The following is a 22,885-nucleotide window of genomic DNA, read 5'->3' as shown; positions in this document are numbered from 1 at the left end:
AAATAACCTATCACTGAGGATCTGTGGTTATCAAAGGATCTCCAATATTTTTCCATCTGAGATAATGAATAAATCATCCCTGTCAGGCTGAGAAAGATCTCCCCAGTTATTTTCAACTTTTACTAGGCTTGCAATAATGTGTAAAAATACAACATTTCTCCTGAAGTCATACCTGAACATGATGGACTTGAAGCATGGAAAAAAGTTTGTTGAAACAAACATTTAACATTGGGACAGATGATAACTGTATAATAAGCTGGTTGGATTGGTTCGCTGCTTGTAAACCCCCTAGAAGTGAATCATCTGTTCCAGTGGGAGACTGTGATACTGAAAATTAAACACAATTATGATTTTATCACAAAGTATCAGGAGAAATGTTCACTAGCCATTAGCATGTACAGGTTAAGTGAAGATCTTAAAAAACTTTCTTTTAATTGCATTCCTAAGAATGGTTGATCATTATATTATTTGGAAATTTGTTTTTACATTACCTGAAAGTCAAAAAGACAATCACCAAAGACAGAAGCTCCCCAATTCACAGCATTTGTCCATCAAAGGAACAAAACCTTACTCTCTAATTTTTATTTTCTATTTTTTCATAATTAATAAATGAGGAAAAGGAAGAAAAAGAAGAATCTTGACTATTTAAGAAAGTAGTTTTAGAATAATTTAGACTCAAGTCCACTGATTCTTAACCTTAATTATACATTAAAATTATCTGGGAAGCATTAAAAAATTCTGATGCCTAAGTCACACACCAAACTAATAAATGAGTGTACATTAATGGGGAGCAGAGAAATACATGAGCTCTGAGAGAGGTTTCTCATATATTCAGAAAGTTATATTAAAAAGGGGACACAGTTCTGAACAGGACAATAATCAAAAGACACAATATTAAGAGAAACAGATATAAATTACAAAATCATCTTCTAATAAATTATTTTAAACAAGAAATGTCTAACAAAGAAAAGGGCTACTTAGGTCAGTGCTGAGTTGTCTGTGGTCATGGAGAGGCTGCCCAACAAAAGAGATCCCTCCATTACATGAGAGATAAGATACAATAATACTAACGTACCAATACCAAGATGACAGAACACTAGACCTTTTCTTCGGTTTTTCGCTTTGCTATATACTTCCTAAGGTAAGAAATAAATGAAGACCACCAAGTGAAAGAATTCAATTTGACATAAACATGTCTAAAAACCCCAATTTCTCTAATGTGTCGTGAACTCCCCTTCACAGGGGAAGAAGAACATGATGCTCTTCCTAGGTTCTAACTAGTACATGTACCCTTTTACTCACCATGCTCCAGAGAAGGTGAAGTAATTTGTAGGCCTAAGAAAAATAAAAACATCCCTATCTCCTTAGCACAGCTCCTCAATCTTTTGTCTTTGTGAGACAGGCTGCTATCTAACTTAACTGAGCAAGTGCTCACCTGACAGGAGGTGATCTACCCAAGTCCAGTATTCTACTTCATCAATGATCAAAACAATGTGCCACAGTTTCTGTTATCAGGCATGCCCACTGGTTTAGATATTGAGCCACTTTATTGCTACAAAGTCAGAGTTGTGTAGTTACAACACACACTGTACAGCTCAGAAAGCCTAAAATATTTACTATCTGGCCCTTTATATAAAACATTTGCCTTCCTTTGATGTAGATAATTAGGTAGTAAATCCTCTCAATTCAGCAGTTCAGTTAGGCCCATATATATCTCTTCCATCCTAGTCTTAAAGGATGGTAAAGATGTCACTGCAGTAATGCCCCCTTATCTGGGGTTCTGCTCTCCATGGTTTCTGGTTTCTGTTACGAGCAGACAATTGCAGTCAGGTCAACAGCACATTAACACTCCATCACAACGCCTACATCATTTACCTCACTTCATCATGCAGGCTTTTATCATCAAACAGCACCACCAGAAGGGCGATTGTGAGAAAGAGAGAAACCACATTCACACCTTAATTACAGTATATGATTATAACTATTTTATTATTGTGTTAATTTCTTACTGTGCCTAACTGATAAATCAAACTTTATCGTAAGTATGTATGTAAAGAAAAAACATGGTATATGTAGGGTTCAGTACTATCTGTGGTTTCAAGCATCCAATGGGGTCTTGAGACCTCTCCCTCCCAGAAAAGGGGCGATTATTGTACGTAAAAACCCACTTTATCATAGATGTGGATATAATGCAATGAACTCCCAGGCAGCTAGCTAAGCAGACAACTCCAGGAATTTCATTAACCTCACAACACAGTAACAAAAACATCATTCAGGTCTTTGGACTGAACGTAAGCACATTACTACATGGAGGTCTTTTGCTCCCCTTCCACTTTTCCAATTTATTAATCCTTTGTCTTATTTCTCAACTTGATACTAACTTAGGGAGGGAGACGTGCTATATGCTTAGCCCCTCAGCCTCATACTACACATGGAATTTAAAAATCTGTCCCTGCTGAATGCAATGAAAAATTATCAAGAGATAAATCATTCACTGCAATACTCTAACAACGGTGATTTTCACTTACACGTAGGAGATGTATTTGTTAATGCTTGTAAAATGGAATCTGCTTCCAGGGTAGACATCATTTTCAACATAAGTTCGGCTTGCTGTTCAAGTCCAACTTCTAGGCGAGCATCTAGGGCTACAAAAAGCAATTCAAAGAAAAAGAGCTATTTGATAATTATTACTCATGTCCTACTTCCTACAATAAAATGTTGACATCCAAATGCAAAATAGGGTGAAGAGCGTGTCCTCATGTAAGAACAACCTGTCAGGGAGTATCAGCCACAGCAGGTACATCTGTGCAAAGGAGGCTAGTTATATAGAGAGAGGTGGATCAAATAAATGAAGTAATGATAATGGAAGCAAATAAGTTAAGGATAATGAGAACCAGGTTCCTCACTGTCAGAGAAAAGATATGGAAATATGGAAAGGGAGATAGTTAAAATGAAGTCTAGGTAATATTACACTGTATGTTAACTAACTGGAATATGAATAAAAATTTTTTTAAAATTAAAAAAATAAAATGAAGCCTACAGAGTTAGATGACAGCCAGATATACTGATATGAACTCAAGGCATTCTAGATAAAAAGGAAGATACAGAAATATAGATGCAAATGTGTGTTAACACACACGTTCCCTAGATCTGTCCACCAAGAGGGCACAGAAACAGCCACCAAAATACTAAGTATACCTAGCACCCAAATCTTTGTTTCTTAATCACATTCTTCCACTAAAAGGTTTTGAAAAACCCTTCCCCTTGCTGAAGTAGTTAATTCCCAGTCTGGGGAAGGAAAAGGAAATGATTAGCCTGGGGCATCTTGTTGTGCCAGAAAACAAGGAAGTGCTCAAAGAAAGAGGAGACAGATAAGCTAAGGGAGATCCATCCCACTGGTCAAATCTGGGACAGTCTGAACATAAAAACAAAAAATGAAAACTCTGTGAATGTACTTAATGCCACAGGACTGTATACTTAAAAATGGTTAAAATGGTAAATTTTATGTTATTTATATTTTGCCTTAATAAAAACTAAGCAACAAACAAATAATAACAAATTATGACCCACTGAATAAAAAAGGAAACCACGGGTCTGCTTAAAAAAAAATTCAATGAATAGACTAATTTTTTTTTTTTAAAGAATAGTTTCCAAGTACCATTCTCCCACACCCACAAAAATTTTTTACCAAGGGGAAAAGAATAACTTTACAATGGAGAAGACTGGCACAGATCTCCTTAAATCAAGTAATTAAACTTCAAATCTCTGGTCATGGAACAAATTTAAATCATAAACCAACTAAAAGAACGCAATAAGAAAACCTGAGCATTACACAACAGATACTTCTGGCAACAATGCATGACCACAATCTAATCATGAGGAAATAGCATACAAACACAAATTTTGAGGGACATTTTACAGAATAACTGGCCTGTAATCTTCTAAAGCATTAAGGCCATGAAAACGAACTCTGAAGAACTGTAGCAGGCTGAATGAGACTGAAGTGCTATGACAACTAAATGCAAGGCATCATTTTGCTTTGGATCCTTTTGCACATCGTTTAAACACAACTGCTGAAACCTGAATGAGGTATGAGTGTTAGTACTAATGTTAATTTCCTAATTTTGACAGAATGTGCTTCCTGACTGCTTATGTAGAAAAATGCCCTGATCTGTACAAAGAACAAATGAAAACAAAACGAAAACAAATAAAGTTTAGCAACTTACTCCCAAAGGGCTCAGGATAACAAATGTTCTTTATATCAAACTTGCAACTTTTCAGTAAAGGTATGATTGTTTCAAAATTTTGCAAAAGATTTTATTTTAAAAAAATATTCTACATGACTAGAAGAGTGGAAAAATAATATTCAGTGTGGTTTCATTCTGTTTACAAATAAAATACAAGTTTATTATTAGCAGTAAAAAAATAAAAGAAAGCACAATTAATTAAAATCACTGGCAATCCCACACAACTCACAAATATATTTTGCTAGGTGTTATTTTTGAGAAACAAAAGATGCCCCATAAATGGAAGCTCCTCCAACGTGAATGACACCAAAACATATGGCTCTGTCATTCTGATGGCATACCTGTGAAACTAAACCCTCTCAGCATATACTCAGGCTCATTTTCTCAAAGGCCAAAGCATACATAAATTTAGGACTTGTTTTAAGTATAGCACATGACTGGGCGCCTGGGTGGCTCAGTCAGTTAAGTGTCTGCCTTCAGCTCACATTGTGGTCCCAGGGTCCTGGGATCGAGCCCCGCATCAGGCTCCCTGCTCAATGGGAAGCCTGCTTCTCCCTCGGCCTGCTGCTCCCCCTGCTTGTGCTTTCTCTCTCTGTCTCTCTGTCAAATAAAGAAAATCTTTAAAAGAAAATAAAAAAAACAGAACAATAGCACATGACTTAAAATTTAACACACACTTACCCTGAGATACTGAAACACTAACTGTCTGTGATCCATTCTTCTCTGTGTTTGCAGGTGGCTTTGCTACAGGAATTCCAAGACCTCCAATGTAAGGGTTGTAATTGTAGGTGCCATAATCAGCACCCCAATAGTCATACCATGTACTGCTTATTGGCTTAAAAGAGTGGAAAAAAAATTGTGGTTTATTTTTACCTCTTCACTAAGAGTGACATTATTTACACTTTCTAAACTCATATGGGGCTACAAAATAAACATTCTCCCCACCCTTTAAATCACCAAAACACACTTAGGATTTTAATGATTTATTGGAATAGATTCATTTTATACCAAAATTTAAAAATACTTTATTTAGAACCTAAGAGATAAGTAGCATACTTAAAAAAAAATCTCTTATACACAAAAAGAAGCAATATAACGTATTAGGGGTATATCTCCTTCAGAAAACATTGAATCTAATACAAAAGTAGAATCTGAGATAAACTGGGCTTAGAGGAGCTTAAATGCTGCTTCAGATTTAGTAAACTATAACTAAACTTCCCCATGCCTATTACTGGTGCTTACTAATATATAAGACAATAATTGTGGCTACATTAATAAAAGGGTACAAGTTTTCCTTATACTATTCTATTGGTATTAAAAAAACTACTATAGGACGTATAGCAAAATAATGAATTTTGAGAACAATGAATAACGGATTATATTATGTGATAAATATGTATACTTTCCTGTTTTAAGTGATTAAGCCAAAAGAATAGCATATCATACCTTAAAAACTTTGGCTGCAAGAGGATCCTTTTCCAAATCAATATCTAAAGGATCAATGTCAACTTCCATTAGATCTTGAAGTAGCTCAAGATCAATTTCTTTATCTTTTTCCAAAGAAGAAAGAGGAGGTGCACCTTCAAATAATTGAAAATGATTTTGAGAGAGTATGCAACATAAAATTTAACCAATATATTGCTTTTATTTACAGAAAAAGTTATTTTACTGGTATGTAACATGTTTCTATTGCTTTAAAAATCTCTAAATTTTTATACTTGACAATTAAACATTAGTAAGTATAAAAATGTATCACTCTAGGACATACAATTAAAAACACCATGCAATGATATTTGACTTCCTTGGGAAAAAGACCATGGAATTAGCCCTTGTTGAATTAGGTTGCATAAACTTTGTTATTTTTTTAATGAGAAAAAGTATATAACTTTATTGAAAACATTTAGTATACACACCATGTTCATGAACTGAAAAATGCAATTTCAATTTCATATGGATGTTGATCTTTCTCAAACTGATCTATAGATTCAGTTGGGTTTCATTCACAATCTCAAAGGGATTTTTTTTATTGGTGGAAGTTGACAAGTGGATTCTAAAATTTATATGGAAGAGCAAGGACCAAGAATAGATCTTAGGGAGTCCTAAAATAGGGGTGACAAAGTGGAAAAAGAAGTTGTGGTATAGTCAATGGCTCACTATACAGCAAGGAGAAGGAATGGAATGCCCTATAGCTCTACAAGTTCATTTGAATAAATCTCAGAAACATAATATTGAGTGAAAAGGCACGTCACAGAATAAACACGGTATATGATTCCATTTACATAAAATTCAAAAACACCAAAACCAATACAAACCTAGGTAATATAATTACAAGGCAAAGCAAGGGAATGATTCAGATAGTACAGTGTTTTCTTCACTGGGGAGGGGCACAGCAAGGGCTTCAAAGGAAGTGGTATCCATTTCTTAAATGGGGGAATGGAGGGAGTTTCATTTCTAGAATCAACGTTCTCATTTTACTACCTCCAATATGTAAAGCGCAATGTTACATCCAATACTTCAGAAAATGATACCCAGTATTAAAGTGAAAAGCAAAGAAAATTTAAGTCATATGACTGTTATTCAACTTTCTTTTTTTTGCCTTTGATCATCTTTATTCAAAATTAGCTATCCAAAATAATCTGACAATTATAGAATAAACAAATTTCAGTTTTTATACAGCAGGCTTCTTCCGTGGTAGCTTTCTTTTCTGCAGGCTTCTTCACAGCTGCTGGTTTCTTGGTAGCTGCAGCCTTTTGTTTTTTTCTGCGAAAGGTTTCTTCTGCTTCTTCACACCCTTCACACCAACAGCCTTCTTTTCCCTTCTTCCCCATCATAGGCTTCTTGCCTGGAACCCCCTTCTCATCTTATTTGGCTTCTGAGGCTCCTGCCGCCTTATCCATCCAGAGCTTGTGATCTTGGCCTGGCAAAGAATGGTGTTCTGGCATACGGTCTTTGCATAAGGGTTTAGCTTTGATAGGATTCTTGGGTTTTTCAGTGGATTCTTCTTCAGGACGCTGCGATGAATCCTCTTGCATGGTGCTCGGAGCGCTCGTTGGATCTCTGGGCTTTTCAAAATTCTGCTAAGGCCTGTATTAAGCATCTTGTGCACGGGAAGGTTGTAGTTACTCTTGAGGGAGGCAGCCTTATGCCAAGTGCCATACAGACTCTGTCTACTTGCAGAAAGTACTTCCAGTCCAAATGCAGAAACGTCACACATGCCCACTAGGGGCATGTTTCAAAATGTTCAATTTGCTTACATTAAGTAAAGTAATTCCAGGGATGGTTCTGAAAGGCTTTGATGATACCACTGTCCTCATTATAGATGATGCAGGTCCCCTGTGCTGGATACAACGACGGTTTCTCATTTTGCTATTGCCAGTTCTCATTCACTGAGAGTCATAGACCTTTTTGATATCATTCTAGGCTTTAAGTTTTTTAAGACGCAAAACAGACTCCTTGGTCTTCTTGCAGCCAGCAACTTTATCTTCAACCACCAAAGGAAGTTCAGGAACTTCCTCAATACGATGACCTTTAGACACGACCAGCGCTGGGAAGGCCAAGGCAGCCTGGGCAGAGCAGATGGCATATGACTTCCGTGTCGTGTTCATACTGTGATGCCAACGGCGCCAGGTTTTGTTTGGTACAAACACGCAGGCCCCACGACACACATATTTCTAAAAGCACCCTTGGCAGAACGGTGAGTCCCACCACCTCAAACTCTGGGGATGTGAATTCTGCCAATATCCCAAGACTCAGAACTGGTTTGATGACTTGCTAATTCACTAACAGCTTGTTGTTTTTGCACAAGTTGGTATGAACGAAGTTCACAATTTCAGGTCAAATCGGAGCCCTGAACACAGGAGGCAAAGTAACATTTTTGCCAGATGATTCCCCCTTTTCAGAGTACACTGTTATCAGTGGATGAGCACACGCCATCACGGGGGTAGGAGAGGGTCATGCTCCTCTCAACCCGGCAGCTCCTACAGGAAAAGCTGCTAATCACCTTATTTTTCCATTCTTTATTTAGAAATTATTTTGCTCTGAGATGTCTCAAAGATCTTTACTAAACTTCTATGCCTTACAATAAACCTCAATAAACCTTACTTTCCCATCCTTCTCACCCTCTTATTCAACATATAGAATGCCTAGCATATGCCAGCCTGTACTAGGGTTTGAGTATGTGAAGATTAATAAAACAAATTTCTGCTCTCCAATAAATTAACTGAAGTCCAGAGATGAGGATACACTACAGAAATTAAACCAACTACAGCACGGTAAGTACTATCACAAACGGTCCAGAGTAGACGGCAGCGCCAAAGGCAGCCTCCAACACTGTTGCTGGTGCTGGTGGAAAAAGCTTATTGGAGGAGGACAAGCTTTACGTGAATCTTAGATAAGGAGTTCATCTTGCAAACAAGAGAAGGAAGTCTATTCCAGATAAAGGGAATATCACAGAAAAAGGCTAAAATGATTAGAGAACCTAAGACTGAGAAATGACAAACGGGTGAAATGACCACAGCCCCTGCAACATACACGGCAGTAACTAAAATACCCTCTTCAAAAAGTAAGGAGCAAAGACTGTATACACTAAGATACACATACAGTTTTTAAAAAGGCAGAAAACAAAGAAAGAAAAAAGAAAGAAAATTCACCGAAAAAGCTGGATCTTAAAGAGTAAGAACTTTTAACTTTGCTATCTTCACCAATGTGTATCTTTAACTGTTTTCTAGATTACATTTTCTTCAACACAGCCAAATCAAACCATACCAAAATAATTAGGACATTATGAGAGGACAGTGTTTCATTATAACAAGCATTCATTCAGAGAATCAAACTGAAACATATTTATTATATTTAACTAATGTGGTTACTAAGGCCAAAGCCCTAAGACAAAAATACGAAAATTAATTATCTACGTCACTAAAATTCTTAATTTCAAAATGTATTTTCATTTAAAAAAAAAAAAAAAGAGTGCCAAGACTATCTTAAATAAAATAGAATTTAAGGAATGTACCCGTTATATCATGTGTCAAAGGTTCATCTATAGTTTCCAACAACTGAACCGAAGACTGCTGCAGGGAGTCATCGGAGTCCCCGGCTGTTGCAGCTACGTCATCGCTCACTGCTCCCTCCTCCATGGCTTCTGCAGCTACCGGAGCCAGCAACTCCCCTGTACAAAAGAAAACAGTCCTGTCTTAATAATTTCTTACCAGACCTCTAAAGCAGATTAAAGCATATTTTTCCTCCCGTTTAGAGAATGATGGCATGTATGTGCTACAAACTATAAAAGAATCTTTGGCAAAATATTCCCCACCTACCTAAGGTAATGCTAGGACCCACTGCACTACCTTCAAATGTTAAAGACAAGTAACTAGTATGTTTACACAAAATGTGTAATATGAATCACTTTACATATATTAACTCACTTATTCAAAACAACTTTATAAGGAAGGTACTATCATTGTCCTTATTCTACAGATGAAAAGATTAAGGCACAAAGAGTCCTCAAGGCCACATAAAGTACTAATAAGCAGCCTATTACTGATATTAATAATGAAACTGACTAGCTATAATATTCCTTTGCTCTAACAACCTAACTCCTCCATAAAGACTTAACATTTATACATGTCAACATAATTAAATACAAAAGTAATTCTAAATAGTTGCTGCTGCTGTAATACTAAACAGACCTTTTTCACTTCGGGGGGTTCCAGTTCCTTTTAAATGTTACTTATTCAAGCTATGACAAGCTTATGTGGACATACTATGAAAACGGAATCCGGACAAACCTGCTAATATATCCTGTAGCATACAAGTTAAGGAATACTGAGCCCAAGCACCACCCCAAGATATATCTCCTCTATTGAAGTCAGTTCCAACCAAAAGTAAGAGTAGTCTTTCCAGTTGTGGTTCATTCACAATCTCACACAGATGTATAGTTGGCCTCGTGGCATTTGCAATACGTGCAAGAACCTGCAATACATTTTATGAAATTATAGCAATTACATATGTTTTCTCTAAAAACAAACTGTTGGAATAATACTTCTCACTGATGAGATATGTTTTTGGTGTCAAACAATTGCTTGAGATGAAATACAAAGAAATGCATTTTCATGATCAAATATTAAAATCTCATTAAAAACTGTGGAATAGTGGGGCGCCTGGGTGGTTCAGTCGGTTAAATGTCTGACTTGTGATTTCGGGTCAGGTCACAATCTTATGAGTCTGGGTTGTGAGATCAGCCTGCTTTGGGCTCCATGCTCAGAGGCGAGTCTGCGTGAGCTTCTCTCCCTCTGCTCCTGCCCCCACTCACATGTGGAATAGTTAAAAATAATTTTTAAGAACAATGAATATGCTACAAGAAAGCCTTCAGGGTATTAAAACCCCTTCATTACCATAATGACACTTACTTGTATATTTCCTATTTTAATTAATAGAGAAAAGGCAGCTTGGAGATAGACATACCCACCTTATGTACATTTCAAATCTCTATTAGTTTTAACTAGGTTAAAATATAAATCACATCTCCTAAGAAATCACATCTCTTAAGTAAGTGACAAAATATTTTTTAAGTCTTTCAAGGCACAATAAAAAAAACCTGACTTATGTAAGGAAAACCAATAAAAGAACTATTACTACTCTTAATCAAAAACCAGTTAAAGTATGCAACCTTTCTTTTTCTTACCCTCTCAGTCTGTAATTATAAATTATGCCTATTAGTTTACTTACCTTACAAACAAACAGTAAGAGATCTGCATGACATGTAAAATCCATGGAAAGGAGAAACAGCGTAAGTTTCTGCACTACTGAAATACAACGTTCATGTGCCAGGGTAAATGGAAGTGGTTCTATCTCTGCACTTTCTTTTGTTGTTGTAACTTCTGTGTCTAAATTAGAACGGGACCATTCTGCTGTCCGACGTAGCCGAATTAAATCCTTGAAGTGCTGCACAGAAAAATTTACTATTTTTAAATCAGTATTTACTGAATGAAAATTCTTTCAGTATAAATTTATTTATGGAATGAAAATATTCACTCAAAATTCACAAATTCTACAGGATAAAATTTTAGATAAACCATAAGCTTCAAAATAAGATTATTAAAAGCTCTACTGACCAATATACCTAAAGTCCTGTTGAGAGTAAAGTACAGGATATATAATAGAATTCCAGAAAAGTGAAATTCTACATTAAGACTACATTAGGTCAAATCTAACATCTTGAATAACAATTACCAAAATATCCTAAACATAATTCATAAAAGGTGGATGGATAAAGAAACCTATGTAACGTAACTTTTAAGTATAGGGTATTAAGTTATCTCAAAATGTGACGGAATAACTGTAACTTCATATTTAGAGAAAATGATAAACAAAACTGGTTGCTATATGTGTTAAAAAATACATGCTAAGTTGTATTTTAAAATTTTATTTAAAAATCAACGGATTTAATTTTCTTAGAAAGAACACATTAAGAAAACTATACATTTCCCTGAATCTTTTATCTTCAATTTACTGGCATGCAATCCACTTTAAAGGAAGCACACTGGAAACATAATGTAAGTCCATTTCCTTGAGCTACCTTCCCTCAAAAAAAAAGGGGGTTAGAATAGCTTTTTTCATTAATAAGCAGAACAGCAAAACTTTAAGTTTCTTATCATTATTAAAAATATTTAACTACTCAAAAAAAATAAACTACTCAATTAAAAATATTAAAAAGGAAAGTGACTCTTCCAAAATAATTACATTAAAAAGTGAAAATCATACCTTTGAGGTAGCCTGCTTTAGTTTTGCTTGCTCTACCAGAAGTTTATATGATGATCCTTTGTTACTTTGTATTTTTTCTTTTTCCATCTGTTCCACCAAAGCTTTCTGTTTAGCTTTTAATAGGTTAAGTTGCTTTAAAAAAAAAAAAAAAGAGGAAAATTAATCTAACTTTTTAACCCAAATTAACCTAACAGTGTTAAAAACAACAAAGTAAATTATTATATGCTTCACAGATTTCATACATCCGACTAATGGAATAAATAATTCCCTGAAAGATTTAGTTTTAACTGTGTTGCTGATAAGTCATTTCCAAATCCCAATTGATCTCTCCATGTTATGATTAAGACGTAATTCCTCGTCCATGGCAAAAGGGAAGTAAGTGGAAAACTTTATGTAAGCCACTAATGAGACTGATAGATACTTTCTGGAGGAAAGTAAGTGTTTTTAAATATATGGGCAAAACATTTTTATTGCACAATATTCTTAGCTTTGTTTTTATGGCAATCTCCCTCAAGAGTAGTACACTTTTTAGAATGTCTATGCTCTTTATTAATTAAAAAATTTAGCAGGATAACTGTAGATATGTAGTTATAAGAAATAAGAGAGATCTCTTATACACTTTACCCAATTTCCTCCAAAGATAACAATTTGTAAAGCTATAATACCACAACAGAGTACTGACGCTGTAAAATTTCACCAATTTTATTCAGATTTCTCCAGTTTCATCTCTACTCATTTGAGTGTATGTCTGTGCACTAATTCTACATATGTGTGGACACATGAACCACCACTACAGTATCATCACCACTAGGTTCTCTCATGCTGTCCTTTTATATTGCCCACCCATGTCCCTCCAATCCCACCTGCCCAATCGCTAACCCCTCACAAACAATAGTCAGTAGCAACTGACCAAAACAAAGAAAAAAAATGTCTGCAAAGAAGACCTTAAAAATCCACTGAATGACTTAACCACCTCTCCATGTAGGGCGGAACATTACTCTAAATAGAAAGTCACTAAAAAGTAATAGCCATAATTATAAATGAATAATTTAGTTAAGAACTTAATAAACCTACTTCTTCAGAGAACATTCCTTAATTTCTATTTTTGATAGATATTTTTGTTATCAGGAAAAAAATTAACTAATATAAAGAAATATTCCCTGGGCTGTAATCTCCATATATGAAGAAAAATGTATCCTAAATTAAAAACAGCATGCACATTTATTAGATAATCAACGTATGTGTGTGTAAGAACTACTATAAATCAGTATTTTCAGAAAACTGTCCTAAAAGTTCTACAATAACCACGTTGACAGTTACAATAAAAAAATAATTTTTAATTTATTTCAAAACAACCACAATCTTAGTCACCAACTTTAATTACTGTAAAAAGACATTTTCTCCCTAAACTATTTGAGAATAAGCTGGCAACCTAATGGCCAGCCAACTTGAATATTTGTGTCTATTTCCTAGAAACAAGATCCTTTCCTGCAAACCATAATAAAACCATCAAAATCAGAGAATATTGCTACACGACTACCAACTATGCCTCACACCCCACTTCCAGTTTTGCCAGTTCCAATAATGTCTTTCATAGTAAAGAATAAAATAGTAATATTTTACTAAGAAAAATCTACTGGGATTATACTCTAGGTTTGTTTTCCAACTTCATATCCTAAATTAAATACAGCAAGCATAAATGTCAAGTGTTCAATAAAATTAGCTGATTTTGAAAGGATGCAAATTATTACCACCTAAAATTAGTTAAGAGTCAAAAAATAAAAGAGTTGAGGGAAAAGCTTCACATCATTTTTCCTGCAAAAGATCAAACAGTTAGCTCACAGATGAAAAACCTGTAAGTGAAAATAAATAATTTAGTGCTAAGCCCATGTTTTTAAGAAGGACTAAAGCTTTCACAAACTTGTCCGATCTGAAGGATTTTCATATAAACTCTATTACAGTTTAAATCAATTATACAAATATTTATTGACAACACACTAGGCTCCATACTATGTATCAAGGATATAGTATTTAACTTTGTATATACCGGAAGAGAAAGAGAAAGACCCATTTTAAAAAGTAGTAATAATAAAGTAATGGCTCATAAGAATCTGACATCAGCTATAAATTCACTTCTACACAGTAAAATGCATATCAAACAAATTCTATGTGCAATTTCAAAAGGAATCATGGAACCAAGTGAGAAAAAAAAGAAGATATATGCACAGGTGTCCCGTATTAAAAACCACATTCTAATACATGACTTTGTGTGAAAGAAAGACTGAGTGTGAGTACATGCAAACGTTTGCATGATAAGCAGAAGAAGAAACATATATGCGCATTTGTTTGTATTTCAAAAAGAAAAAACCAACACTAAAGGGTTCATCAACAGGCAAGCGGATAAAGAGATTCTGGAACATTAATAGAATAGTGGTCAAGAATAAAAGAAGAACCACTGATATAATCAATATGGATGAATCGCAAAAAAATCAGTTTGAGCAAAAAAAGCCAGGTATAAAAGAGCACTCTGCATGACTCCTAACAATACTTTAAGAAATGATTTACTCACAGTGAAACTCACATATTTCATGTTAACAAAATAAAAGAATTCCTACCAAATTTATGACGAATATAATCAAAGGATAAAGTATAGGACACATGGGGAATATACTGTATGGGGTACTATCCTAATTTGGAAAACAGAGAAGACCTCTTTGACGAAGTGATTATAAACTAATGTCTAGTAAGTTAGGTTATCTAAGCAAAAGAGTATACTATGTGGTTGGGGGTTGGTGGGGAGAGAAACTTACCACATGCAAAAGTCCTGGATGAGAAAACTGGGGTTGGTGGTTCATGAATTCAAATTCAATATTGCTAGACTAAAATTCAAACCTGTAAGTTACCAAGAGGGACCCATGACAGACACCCTGAAGCCATGTTAAGGACTGTGTCCTTCAAGCACAGGTCTACTGGAAGCTATTAAGAATTCAAGAAAGAAAGGTAAGATAAGGATTGAGAAAGAACAAAGAGAGACACCTTATGACTAGACAAAGAAAAATGATGGCCTCTTACTTAAAACAGTATTAATAGAGATGGGAAGAAGTAGACACTTTATTTTTTTAAGATTTTTTTTTAAATTTATTCATCTGACAGAGATAGAGAGAGAGAGAGAGCATGAGCTGGGGAGAGGGGGAGAGGGAGAAGCAGGCTCCCCGCTGAGCCAGGAGCCCAATGTAGGGCTCGATCCCAGGACCCTGGGATCATGACCTAAGCTGAAGGCAGATGCTGAACCATCTGAGCCACCTAGGTGCCCCAAGAAGTAGACACTTTAAAGGACCTCACCAAAAATCCATAAACTATAAATTGTTGCCATCTTACAAATAAGGAAGCTCAGTCTCAAAACTGTTAAACAATTTCCCTAAGTACCTCCCTAAATAGCATACCTAACATCTGATAACAAGTCTATCTTATGCAACCTAAAGCAATGTTCTCAAACATTAAAATTAAAAAAGCATATTGAAAATTACCTGTTTATGATGAACTAGCTGCTTTCTGATTTTTCTGGAATATAATCTATCAAGGCTACTACTGCCTTTGGAAGACCTATTTATGCTCTGAGTGTGCAGATTATTGTTAATAAAACTCCACTGGTTACCTATAAGAGCAAGAAAAAGTGTTATTAGTAATTCTATTAAATGTGATTTTAAAGTACTTTACATACCCAGAAAACACAAATTTATAAATGTGTCAATCACGACAAAGCAGTTTTAAAGAAAATGAACCATTATAAAGAAATCGGTAGTAAGATTTGACCCTAGAAAGTCTAATCTAGACCCTAAATGACTTTAAGATCAGAGTTTTCTGTCTCTACTCTTTCCTTTAAGATAACAACTATCTTTCTCCACAATTGTTTAAGATTAATTTTTGTAGAACACACCTCTGAGGTAACTCAATTCAAACAACAACAAATGCTCACTGCTGCCTATTTCAAACCCATGCTTTCGTGTAAGGACCCAAAAAGAGGATATTCAATAATCTGACATTTTAATGACTGCAAAAATAAGTTCAAAAATCACGCTGTGTAGCTCTACTTTTTCTCATTTTTAAAAATGTGTCCAGACTATTACTTCAAGTATCATTCTTCTGCTCAACATCACATTTGACTCATCTCCATTACTTGTTCATGCCGGCTTAAACTAAAGACATCTTTTCCTATTATCTACTATCCATTTCTTAAGTCAGTTCAAATTCTTCAAAACCTACAAAAAAATGTCTTCCACCAATGTGTTTCCACAGTATCTGAATGATATAAATAAAAACTAAGATCTCCAATACTGTAATATTCCAAGTTTATATGGTAGTTACACATAACTGTATAGATACCTCTATATCCTATGAGTGAACTGACCCATAGACTCTAAATATTTAAGACATTTTCCCTCTACATGGAAGAAATCCCCCACCCTTTTCCCAAACATAATGTGCACCATAACCAATTGATTCATCTATCTATAAAACACCTCAAGGGACCTTTTTTTAATACTAGAATCCTGACAATGTGTAAAATTAAAAATTTATGGCACTTAATGGCTGTATTTAGAAATAAGATGTAGCTATTTCAAAACCTTTATGAAAAGTGTTGTTAGCTTGGAAGTAGGGAAGAAAATAATTTGTCTTGCAGTTGGATTTCATTTAATTTTAAAATTTTTCTATGCCTCAAATATTTATGAGAAAGACTGAAACAAACAAACAAAATCTGGGAATTTCCATATCTAAGCATAAAAGCTCTTTATACCTAATTAGAACTCTACTTCATAATGACAAATAGAATGACACACTACACTCAAAGAACATAAAGAACTCTTCCCAGATTTCCTCCTCATAAATTCACTTACATGTATGGTATTAGAAAGTGTTTAAATGAGCATGGGAAAAAAATCTCATGAAGGACATGCTTGTATCTAGAAACTAAAAGTCATGCTCAGATAAGGGGCTTGTCCATTAAGTCCCTCAAAAATAAGTTCTATCCTTAAAACAGATTCCTAGTAAATTTAATTCACATTTTACATAAATTACATACAGCTGGAACCTCCAGGCCAATAGCCAGTTCTGGAACAACCGCGTAGTCACTCAAAATCCCCACCAACAGATTATTATAAACTTCTGATACCTGTCAGAAACCTCTCCCTGTCTTTACCATTCATAGGCTTTTTTGCAGCTGCTGCTTCATCTTCAACAGTGGCCACATAATCCAGCAACCTGGACACCAGCATCACAACCCAACTGATCATGGGAATATCTAGTACTCCTATATACAGATGACAGTGGAAAAAATAATCAGGTGACTCTAAGAGTTCTAATGAAGTCTGAGAAGATAATTATGAGATAAAACATTTTATAAATTCAAAATATACCATTATCACTACTAACATTAATATTTATTTATAATAAGCCTCAAAACTAGAACCTATGGCCACAAATTGACAAACACATTGAATCTAATGGAAGACAAATGTTTTATGGTATGAAAATAGATTCTTGATTATAGGTTGAATCCAAGAGATAATAATTTATAAACTAGGAAACAAGGTATAAGGTCCTATTCTTAGACTTTCGGGTAACTAAATAAAAAAAAAAAATCTCTCTTTCCCAATCATATAGTTTTAAACTAAGTTCTAAAGTTTTTGTTCCAATAACAATTTTGTTGCTCAAATGAAATACATTATGAATGATGAGAAAAGCAACTGTGCCTAAAATTGAAACTTTTAATTAAGAGAGACTGATTTTCATTATAACAGTACAGAAAAAACATAATAGTTCCCAAGTTCAAAATTCAAATAATGAAAACATAATAGATTTATAAAGCAATAATCATATGGCAGTCAATCACATGAAAGCCTACATTCTTAAAAGTCTATAGCATAAAAGTATTAACAAAATGTACAGTGATATTAAAGTACTTCACACTAGCCATTTTATAAAAGCAGTATTTATAGGAATCTTATGTTTTTACTAAAGACGACCACTTTAAATAATACCTTCTGTCCTCCTATGCATGGGTAACTGTGGCTGAAGAGGTGACAATAAATTATCCAACAGATTAAGTAAGCTTTCTAATACTCCACTATTACTAAGTGATCTTTGACCAATGCAGGAAAGTAACATGAAGACCCTAAAAAAGAGATATGAGTAAAATAGCAGTTTGAATCAATATGCTCCTTTAAAAAAATAATTCACACTGAAATTTAATAGACAAATGACAGGATATGTGGTTCTTAGCACGATTTATATCTGGAGCTACAATGTTAAAATTAGCTCTTTTCAAACTCTTGGTTCTACTTCCTAACTATATCCATAAGAAATCAAGCAGAGAATTTTATCATAGTCTCAAAAGAATACACTTAACACATAAAGTAACATAATCTGTTAGGAAATACTAGTAAACACAGATCTACGAACTCCACAGATGCAGCCAGGAAACTAAAGAATGTAGTCTAGTTGTATCATGTATAATCTTCTTCAATACGTGCTTCACTGGGCATTCCCAAACCCTGGAAAGACGTGCTTCATTTCTCTGCTCAGGATTGAGCCACACACACAGAATTTCAAAATCTGAACCCTAACTGTGAAAAGTAGAAATTACTAATAAAAACAACTCCAATATTTTCTGACCTACCTATCTTGCGGAAAGATGAGAAGCTGCTCTGAATTGTACAACTCCTGAAGAACATTAGAAAGAAACTGACCCCACCATCTTTCACCACCACAGAGCTGAACAAGTAGAAGGCCAGTGTGCAATCGTATCTTGGGGGTTCCACTGATGCACAAGTGTTTAAAAAGCTCTTCACAGGCCTGGGCATGAAATGTGCTCTGCAAAACTGCAGGAACAGAGTGTCCTATTACAAAAGAGAAAACAATAAAATTTCCTATGTAAATGTATGCTGTAGTATCAGTAGGGACATAAATACGCTTTCTTCACTAGCAACCAGTAACCAATTACATTCTATTTATTTTGCTCTTCACTGAGTTATTCTTCCTATGTAGAATTTTAATTGTTAGATACTGGGAGAGGACAAAAGCTAGCACCTGAATCAACTACATTTCTTATGTGTGGCGTTGGGTGATTCAGAGAGTTGAGTATGTATGTTTGTGTGTGTGCACGTGTAATGATCAAAAATAGCTCTTGATTAGAAAATGACAGTATATTGTTAGCAATTTATTAAGAGTTTTCATAGTAACAATATTTAATATTTTGCCAAACTAAATGATGTACCACATCAAAAGCAAGACCCAAGAAAAAAAATAATCGAAAATCCATTTAAAACAAAAAAAAGGGCAGAAATATGGGGAAAAGAAGGGGTTAACCTACAAACACATTTCGTAAATACATTAGAAAGAATATCAAAATGAACAATACTAGAAAATACTAACAACAACAAAACATGCAACAAAATCATATCAAACACATTTCCAGCATTTAAAGAACTGAAGCCAAATACAAACCATTGGAAGAGTGAAGGAGACTGAGTAAAGTGTCCAATAAATATCTGATGATGGTACGCAACTGCTCTGTGGAAGACGTTTGAATTAAATCTTTTGGATCTGACATTTCACTTAACATTTTCCGACTTGCACCAAGAGCTACTTTGAGCCTCTGCACTGCATTATGGGCCAAATTAAGTTGAAGCTGTAGCTGAATACAATCTTGATAGGAAGAAAAAACTCTACTGTCTTCTTCAACTGCCTTGTCTGGTTTTCGCAAAAAGTACTGTGCATTGTTAGCACTGTTAAGAGGAGGAAGATCGATACTTTGCAAAAGAGTTTCCAGTCGATGACAAGCTAAGTTATACCTGTAAATAAAAAATAAATGTACAAAATAATTCCTGCAACGTTCCGTTTTATATATATTTACAGACATACACTAAAAATTAAATCTCTAAAACATGTTAACCATTAAAAAGAATTAGTCAATTGTTAAGTACTAAATAAATGAAGCCAATTATCTAATCACAATATTTTAATTTATCAAATATTGTAACATTCTAGCTTCCTACTTTCTTTTGTTCTTTTCTTTTTCTTTTTTAAAGTTTATTTTTTTTAGTAATCTCTACACCCAACGTGGGGCTCAAACGCCCAACTCCGAGATCAAGAGTCCCATGTTCCTCTGACTGAGCCAGCCAGGTGCTCCATCCTTTTGTTCTTTTCTATACATCTATGCAAAGACATTTCTTGAAAAATATACGTAAGACATAAAAAATAAAGGGTCTCAGTAAGATTAAAATATACTGCAATTTTCTAATAACCTGCACTGTATATCCTCCTGTAGAGCAACCATCATTGCTAAGTGCTGGTCAATTTCTGGTTGGTTTGCAGATTCACCCTCTCCCCTTAAAGGATCATGCATTAACTTCAGTTCGCTTTCCCAAGGCAAGATATACGTATGACCGTAGTAAAATCCTAATGGGATTTTGGCTCTGGCATTTGTACTTCCATAACGTCCAATGACAGTGATCTGGAAAAAAAAAAAAAAAAGAATATACATACATATCCATCTGCAAAAATAAAATTGTGAGCAATGTATTTAAGAAGATATACTTTTTAATTATATGTCCGAATATCTTTCATAACTTGTTGGAAACATGGAAAACGTATCAATTCATTGTCTTGAAGTTCTTTACCTTCATAAATCTGCACACAGGAGGTGGTATCAAATCATGCAGAATTAGTGAATGGGTGCTTATATCAGTTGCCACTACCAGACGCCTCCCATCCACCTCTTCTCCTAATGTCCAAATGTCAATTGACAAGGAGGCCAAGTCTCCACAAGTGGGAATCAATACATCTGTCAACAGTATTGGTCTGCCAAAATCCAAGGTCACAAATCTCCTTGCTCCTATCAGAGAGACAGAGCAAGAGTTGACAAAAACCACCACTGTTTCAATTAACCAAAAGATGCATTCAAAAACAGTTGGGAACATGCATCTTAAATATGAAATCAATTTATTAAACTACAAGAAGATGGGAGGGAAAGTAAATAAGTAGCCCTCAAAAATTTTCTGAAACCTCAATCCATGCTAGTTAAGACTTAAGTAAAAAGCATACAAGAGTAAATTTGTTATTGTGACAGCAATCAACTGTACATACAAGCTTAATTTAAAACATTAGAGTTGAAAAACTATTATCAAAAATAATATATGGATTAATTCTAAAAAGTATCTATGTGATCTTCTTTCAGTCATCTGGTCATTTTTTTAAAATTTCCCAGTAGATGCATTAATGATATCAAATTATATGCTTCATTTTAGTTTTCTCAAGCCTTGTTTAACTTCTTACAGAGTTAGATCTCACACTGCAGCTCCGATGTAAAGTAAAAGTATAAGGCGGAAATCACACGTAGTCATTACTACCACTAAAAAAATCCCTTAGGAAGGTCCTCCAATAAAGAGAGACACAGCTTATCTCAAATAATGTTTTTGCCCAGGTACTGACACATCACTGTCTCTTCAGCTACTTAGTACCAGGTGAAGTCGATGGCTTACTCTCAAGGGCCACACTAAAGTGTGGCCCCAGAGACTATGGAGTCTGAGAAACAGAGTTTCAGAGAGGAGAGGGGAGGGGGGATTGGTATTAAGGAGGGCACGTACTGCACGGAGCACTGGGTGTTACACGAAAACAATGGATCGTGGATCACCACATCAAAAACTAATGATGTATTGTATGGTGACTAATATAACATAATAAAATTTAAAAAAAAAAGAAAAAAGAAAAAAAAGTTTAAAAACAGATATGGGAGGGGCGCCTGGGTGGCTTAGTCGTTAAGTGTCTGCCTTCGGCTCAGGTCATGATCCCAGGGTCCTGGGATCAAGCCTCGCATCAGGCTCCCTGCTCTGCGGGAAGCCTGCTCCTCCCTCTCCCACTGCCCCTGCTTGTGTTCCCTCTTTGGCTGTCTTTCTCTCTGTCAAATAAATAAAACCTTAAAAAAAAAAACAGATATGGGAATGGATGTAGAAATATATATTCATAGCAAAATAAAACATGAATTAAATGTACAAATAGAGGTTTGTTAAATAAGTTATGATACATTTATATTACAGAATGTACAAAGCAGCCTTTTAAAATAATTTTGTTGAGTATATGTTACAGGGATAGATATTTATAATATATTGTAAAATATTAAAAAGCAAGCCTATTAAAATTAAAAAAAAAAAATAAAATGTGGCCCCAGTATGCCTCTTTGTGTAAGCACTAGAATCACACTCAGCATGGTTGAGATGCTCACACTCATGAAAAGTAAAAATGATCTGAGAGGAATGGAAAAAGAGCAGATTTGCATCTCTCATCTCATACACATTTCGGAATAAGACCGATTAGTCAAACAGTAGACAGAATCATTAATAATAGAATTATTTTTCTTCTTTACCAGACTGGGGTGAGGAGGACTTAATAAACTTAAGAGCGGCACTGTACAGTGAAGGGACCCAACTAAACTGCTAGAACCCATGCTATTTTCAATGGAGCTAGTTAAGTAGAAAAAGGTAGTTACCAATACTTTCCTAAACAGAGAAACCATTAAAAAACAACATAATTCTATAATCTACAGTCAATTCCATTGATAAAAAGCAAACTGCAATGTAAACAACTGCTCACATTTCATAACACTGCACATCAACAAGTCAATTCTAAATGTTACAGACACTAATGGCGATACCAGTGAAGGATTAGTTGAATAGGAAACATCAGGAAGAATTTTATTTTATTATTTTTTTAAAAACTCTCTTTTCCAAAGAAGAAACAGCCCAGTGCAATAAAGCAAATATGGTTCAACTATTCATATGATGAAAGGTGACAGTATGCATTACATTCATATTATTCTCTGC

At 34.8% G+C, this 22,885-nt stretch overlaps 1 protein-coding gene and 1 pseudogene across 11 annotated transcripts in view; both read right to left on the bottom strand.

Annotated features, from left to right (window-relative positions):
• The window catches only part of BIRC6 (baculoviral IAP repeat containing 6), a 227,694-nt gene that overhangs the window by 108,094 nt on the left and 96,715 nt on the right, over window positions 1–22,885 (bottom strand). For 8 of the 11 annotated variants that reach the window (XR_006792448.3, XM_064572077.1, XM_045884369.3 and 5 more), the window contains 15 exons: window positions 20,687–20,901; window positions 20,312–20,520; window positions 19,512–19,858; window positions 18,685–18,904; window positions 18,047–18,180; window positions 17,179–17,316; window positions 15,536–15,663; window positions 12,009–12,140; window positions 10,974–11,189; window positions 10,034–10,217; window positions 9,259–9,414; window positions 5,694–5,827; window positions 4,929–5,082; window positions 2,529–2,645; window positions 173–327 (listed from right to left, as the gene is read on the bottom strand). Coding sequence is in view for 10 of the 11 variants with exons in the window: in XM_064572077.1 (XP_064428147.1) it covers window positions 173–327; window positions 2,529–2,645; window positions 4,929–5,082; window positions 5,694–5,827; window positions 9,259–9,414; window positions 10,034–10,217; window positions 10,974–11,189; window positions 12,009–12,140; window positions 15,536–15,663; window positions 17,179–17,316; window positions 18,047–18,180; window positions 18,685–18,904; window positions 19,512–19,858; window positions 20,312–20,520; window positions 20,687–20,901 (2,639 nt within the window). In the remaining variant the exon portion in view is untranslated. The remainder of the gene's footprint in view (window positions 1–172; window positions 328–2,528; window positions 2,646–4,928; window positions 5,083–5,693; window positions 5,828–9,258; window positions 9,415–10,033; window positions 10,218–10,973; window positions 11,190–12,008; window positions 12,141–15,535; window positions 15,664–17,178; window positions 17,317–18,046; window positions 18,181–18,684; window positions 18,905–19,511; window positions 19,859–20,311; window positions 20,521–20,686; window positions 20,902–22,885) is intronic. The other 3 variants (XM_045884371.3, XM_045884373.3, XM_045884375.3) reach the window with 1 other exon arrangement.
• On the bottom strand, window positions 5,998–9,251 carry LOC123850966 (large ribosomal subunit protein uL4-like; annotated as a pseudogene).

Source organism: Mirounga angustirostris, unplaced genomic scaffold (assembly GCF_029215605.1).
Source record: "Mirounga angustirostris isolate CCGP_5_RB_7025 unplaced genomic scaffold, mMirAng1.0.hap1 SCAF_10, whole genome shotgun sequence".
Lineage (NCBI taxonomy): Eukaryota > Metazoa > Chordata > Mammalia > Carnivora > Phocidae > Mirounga > Mirounga angustirostris.
This window is presented reverse-complemented; position numbering and strand designations above follow the sequence as displayed.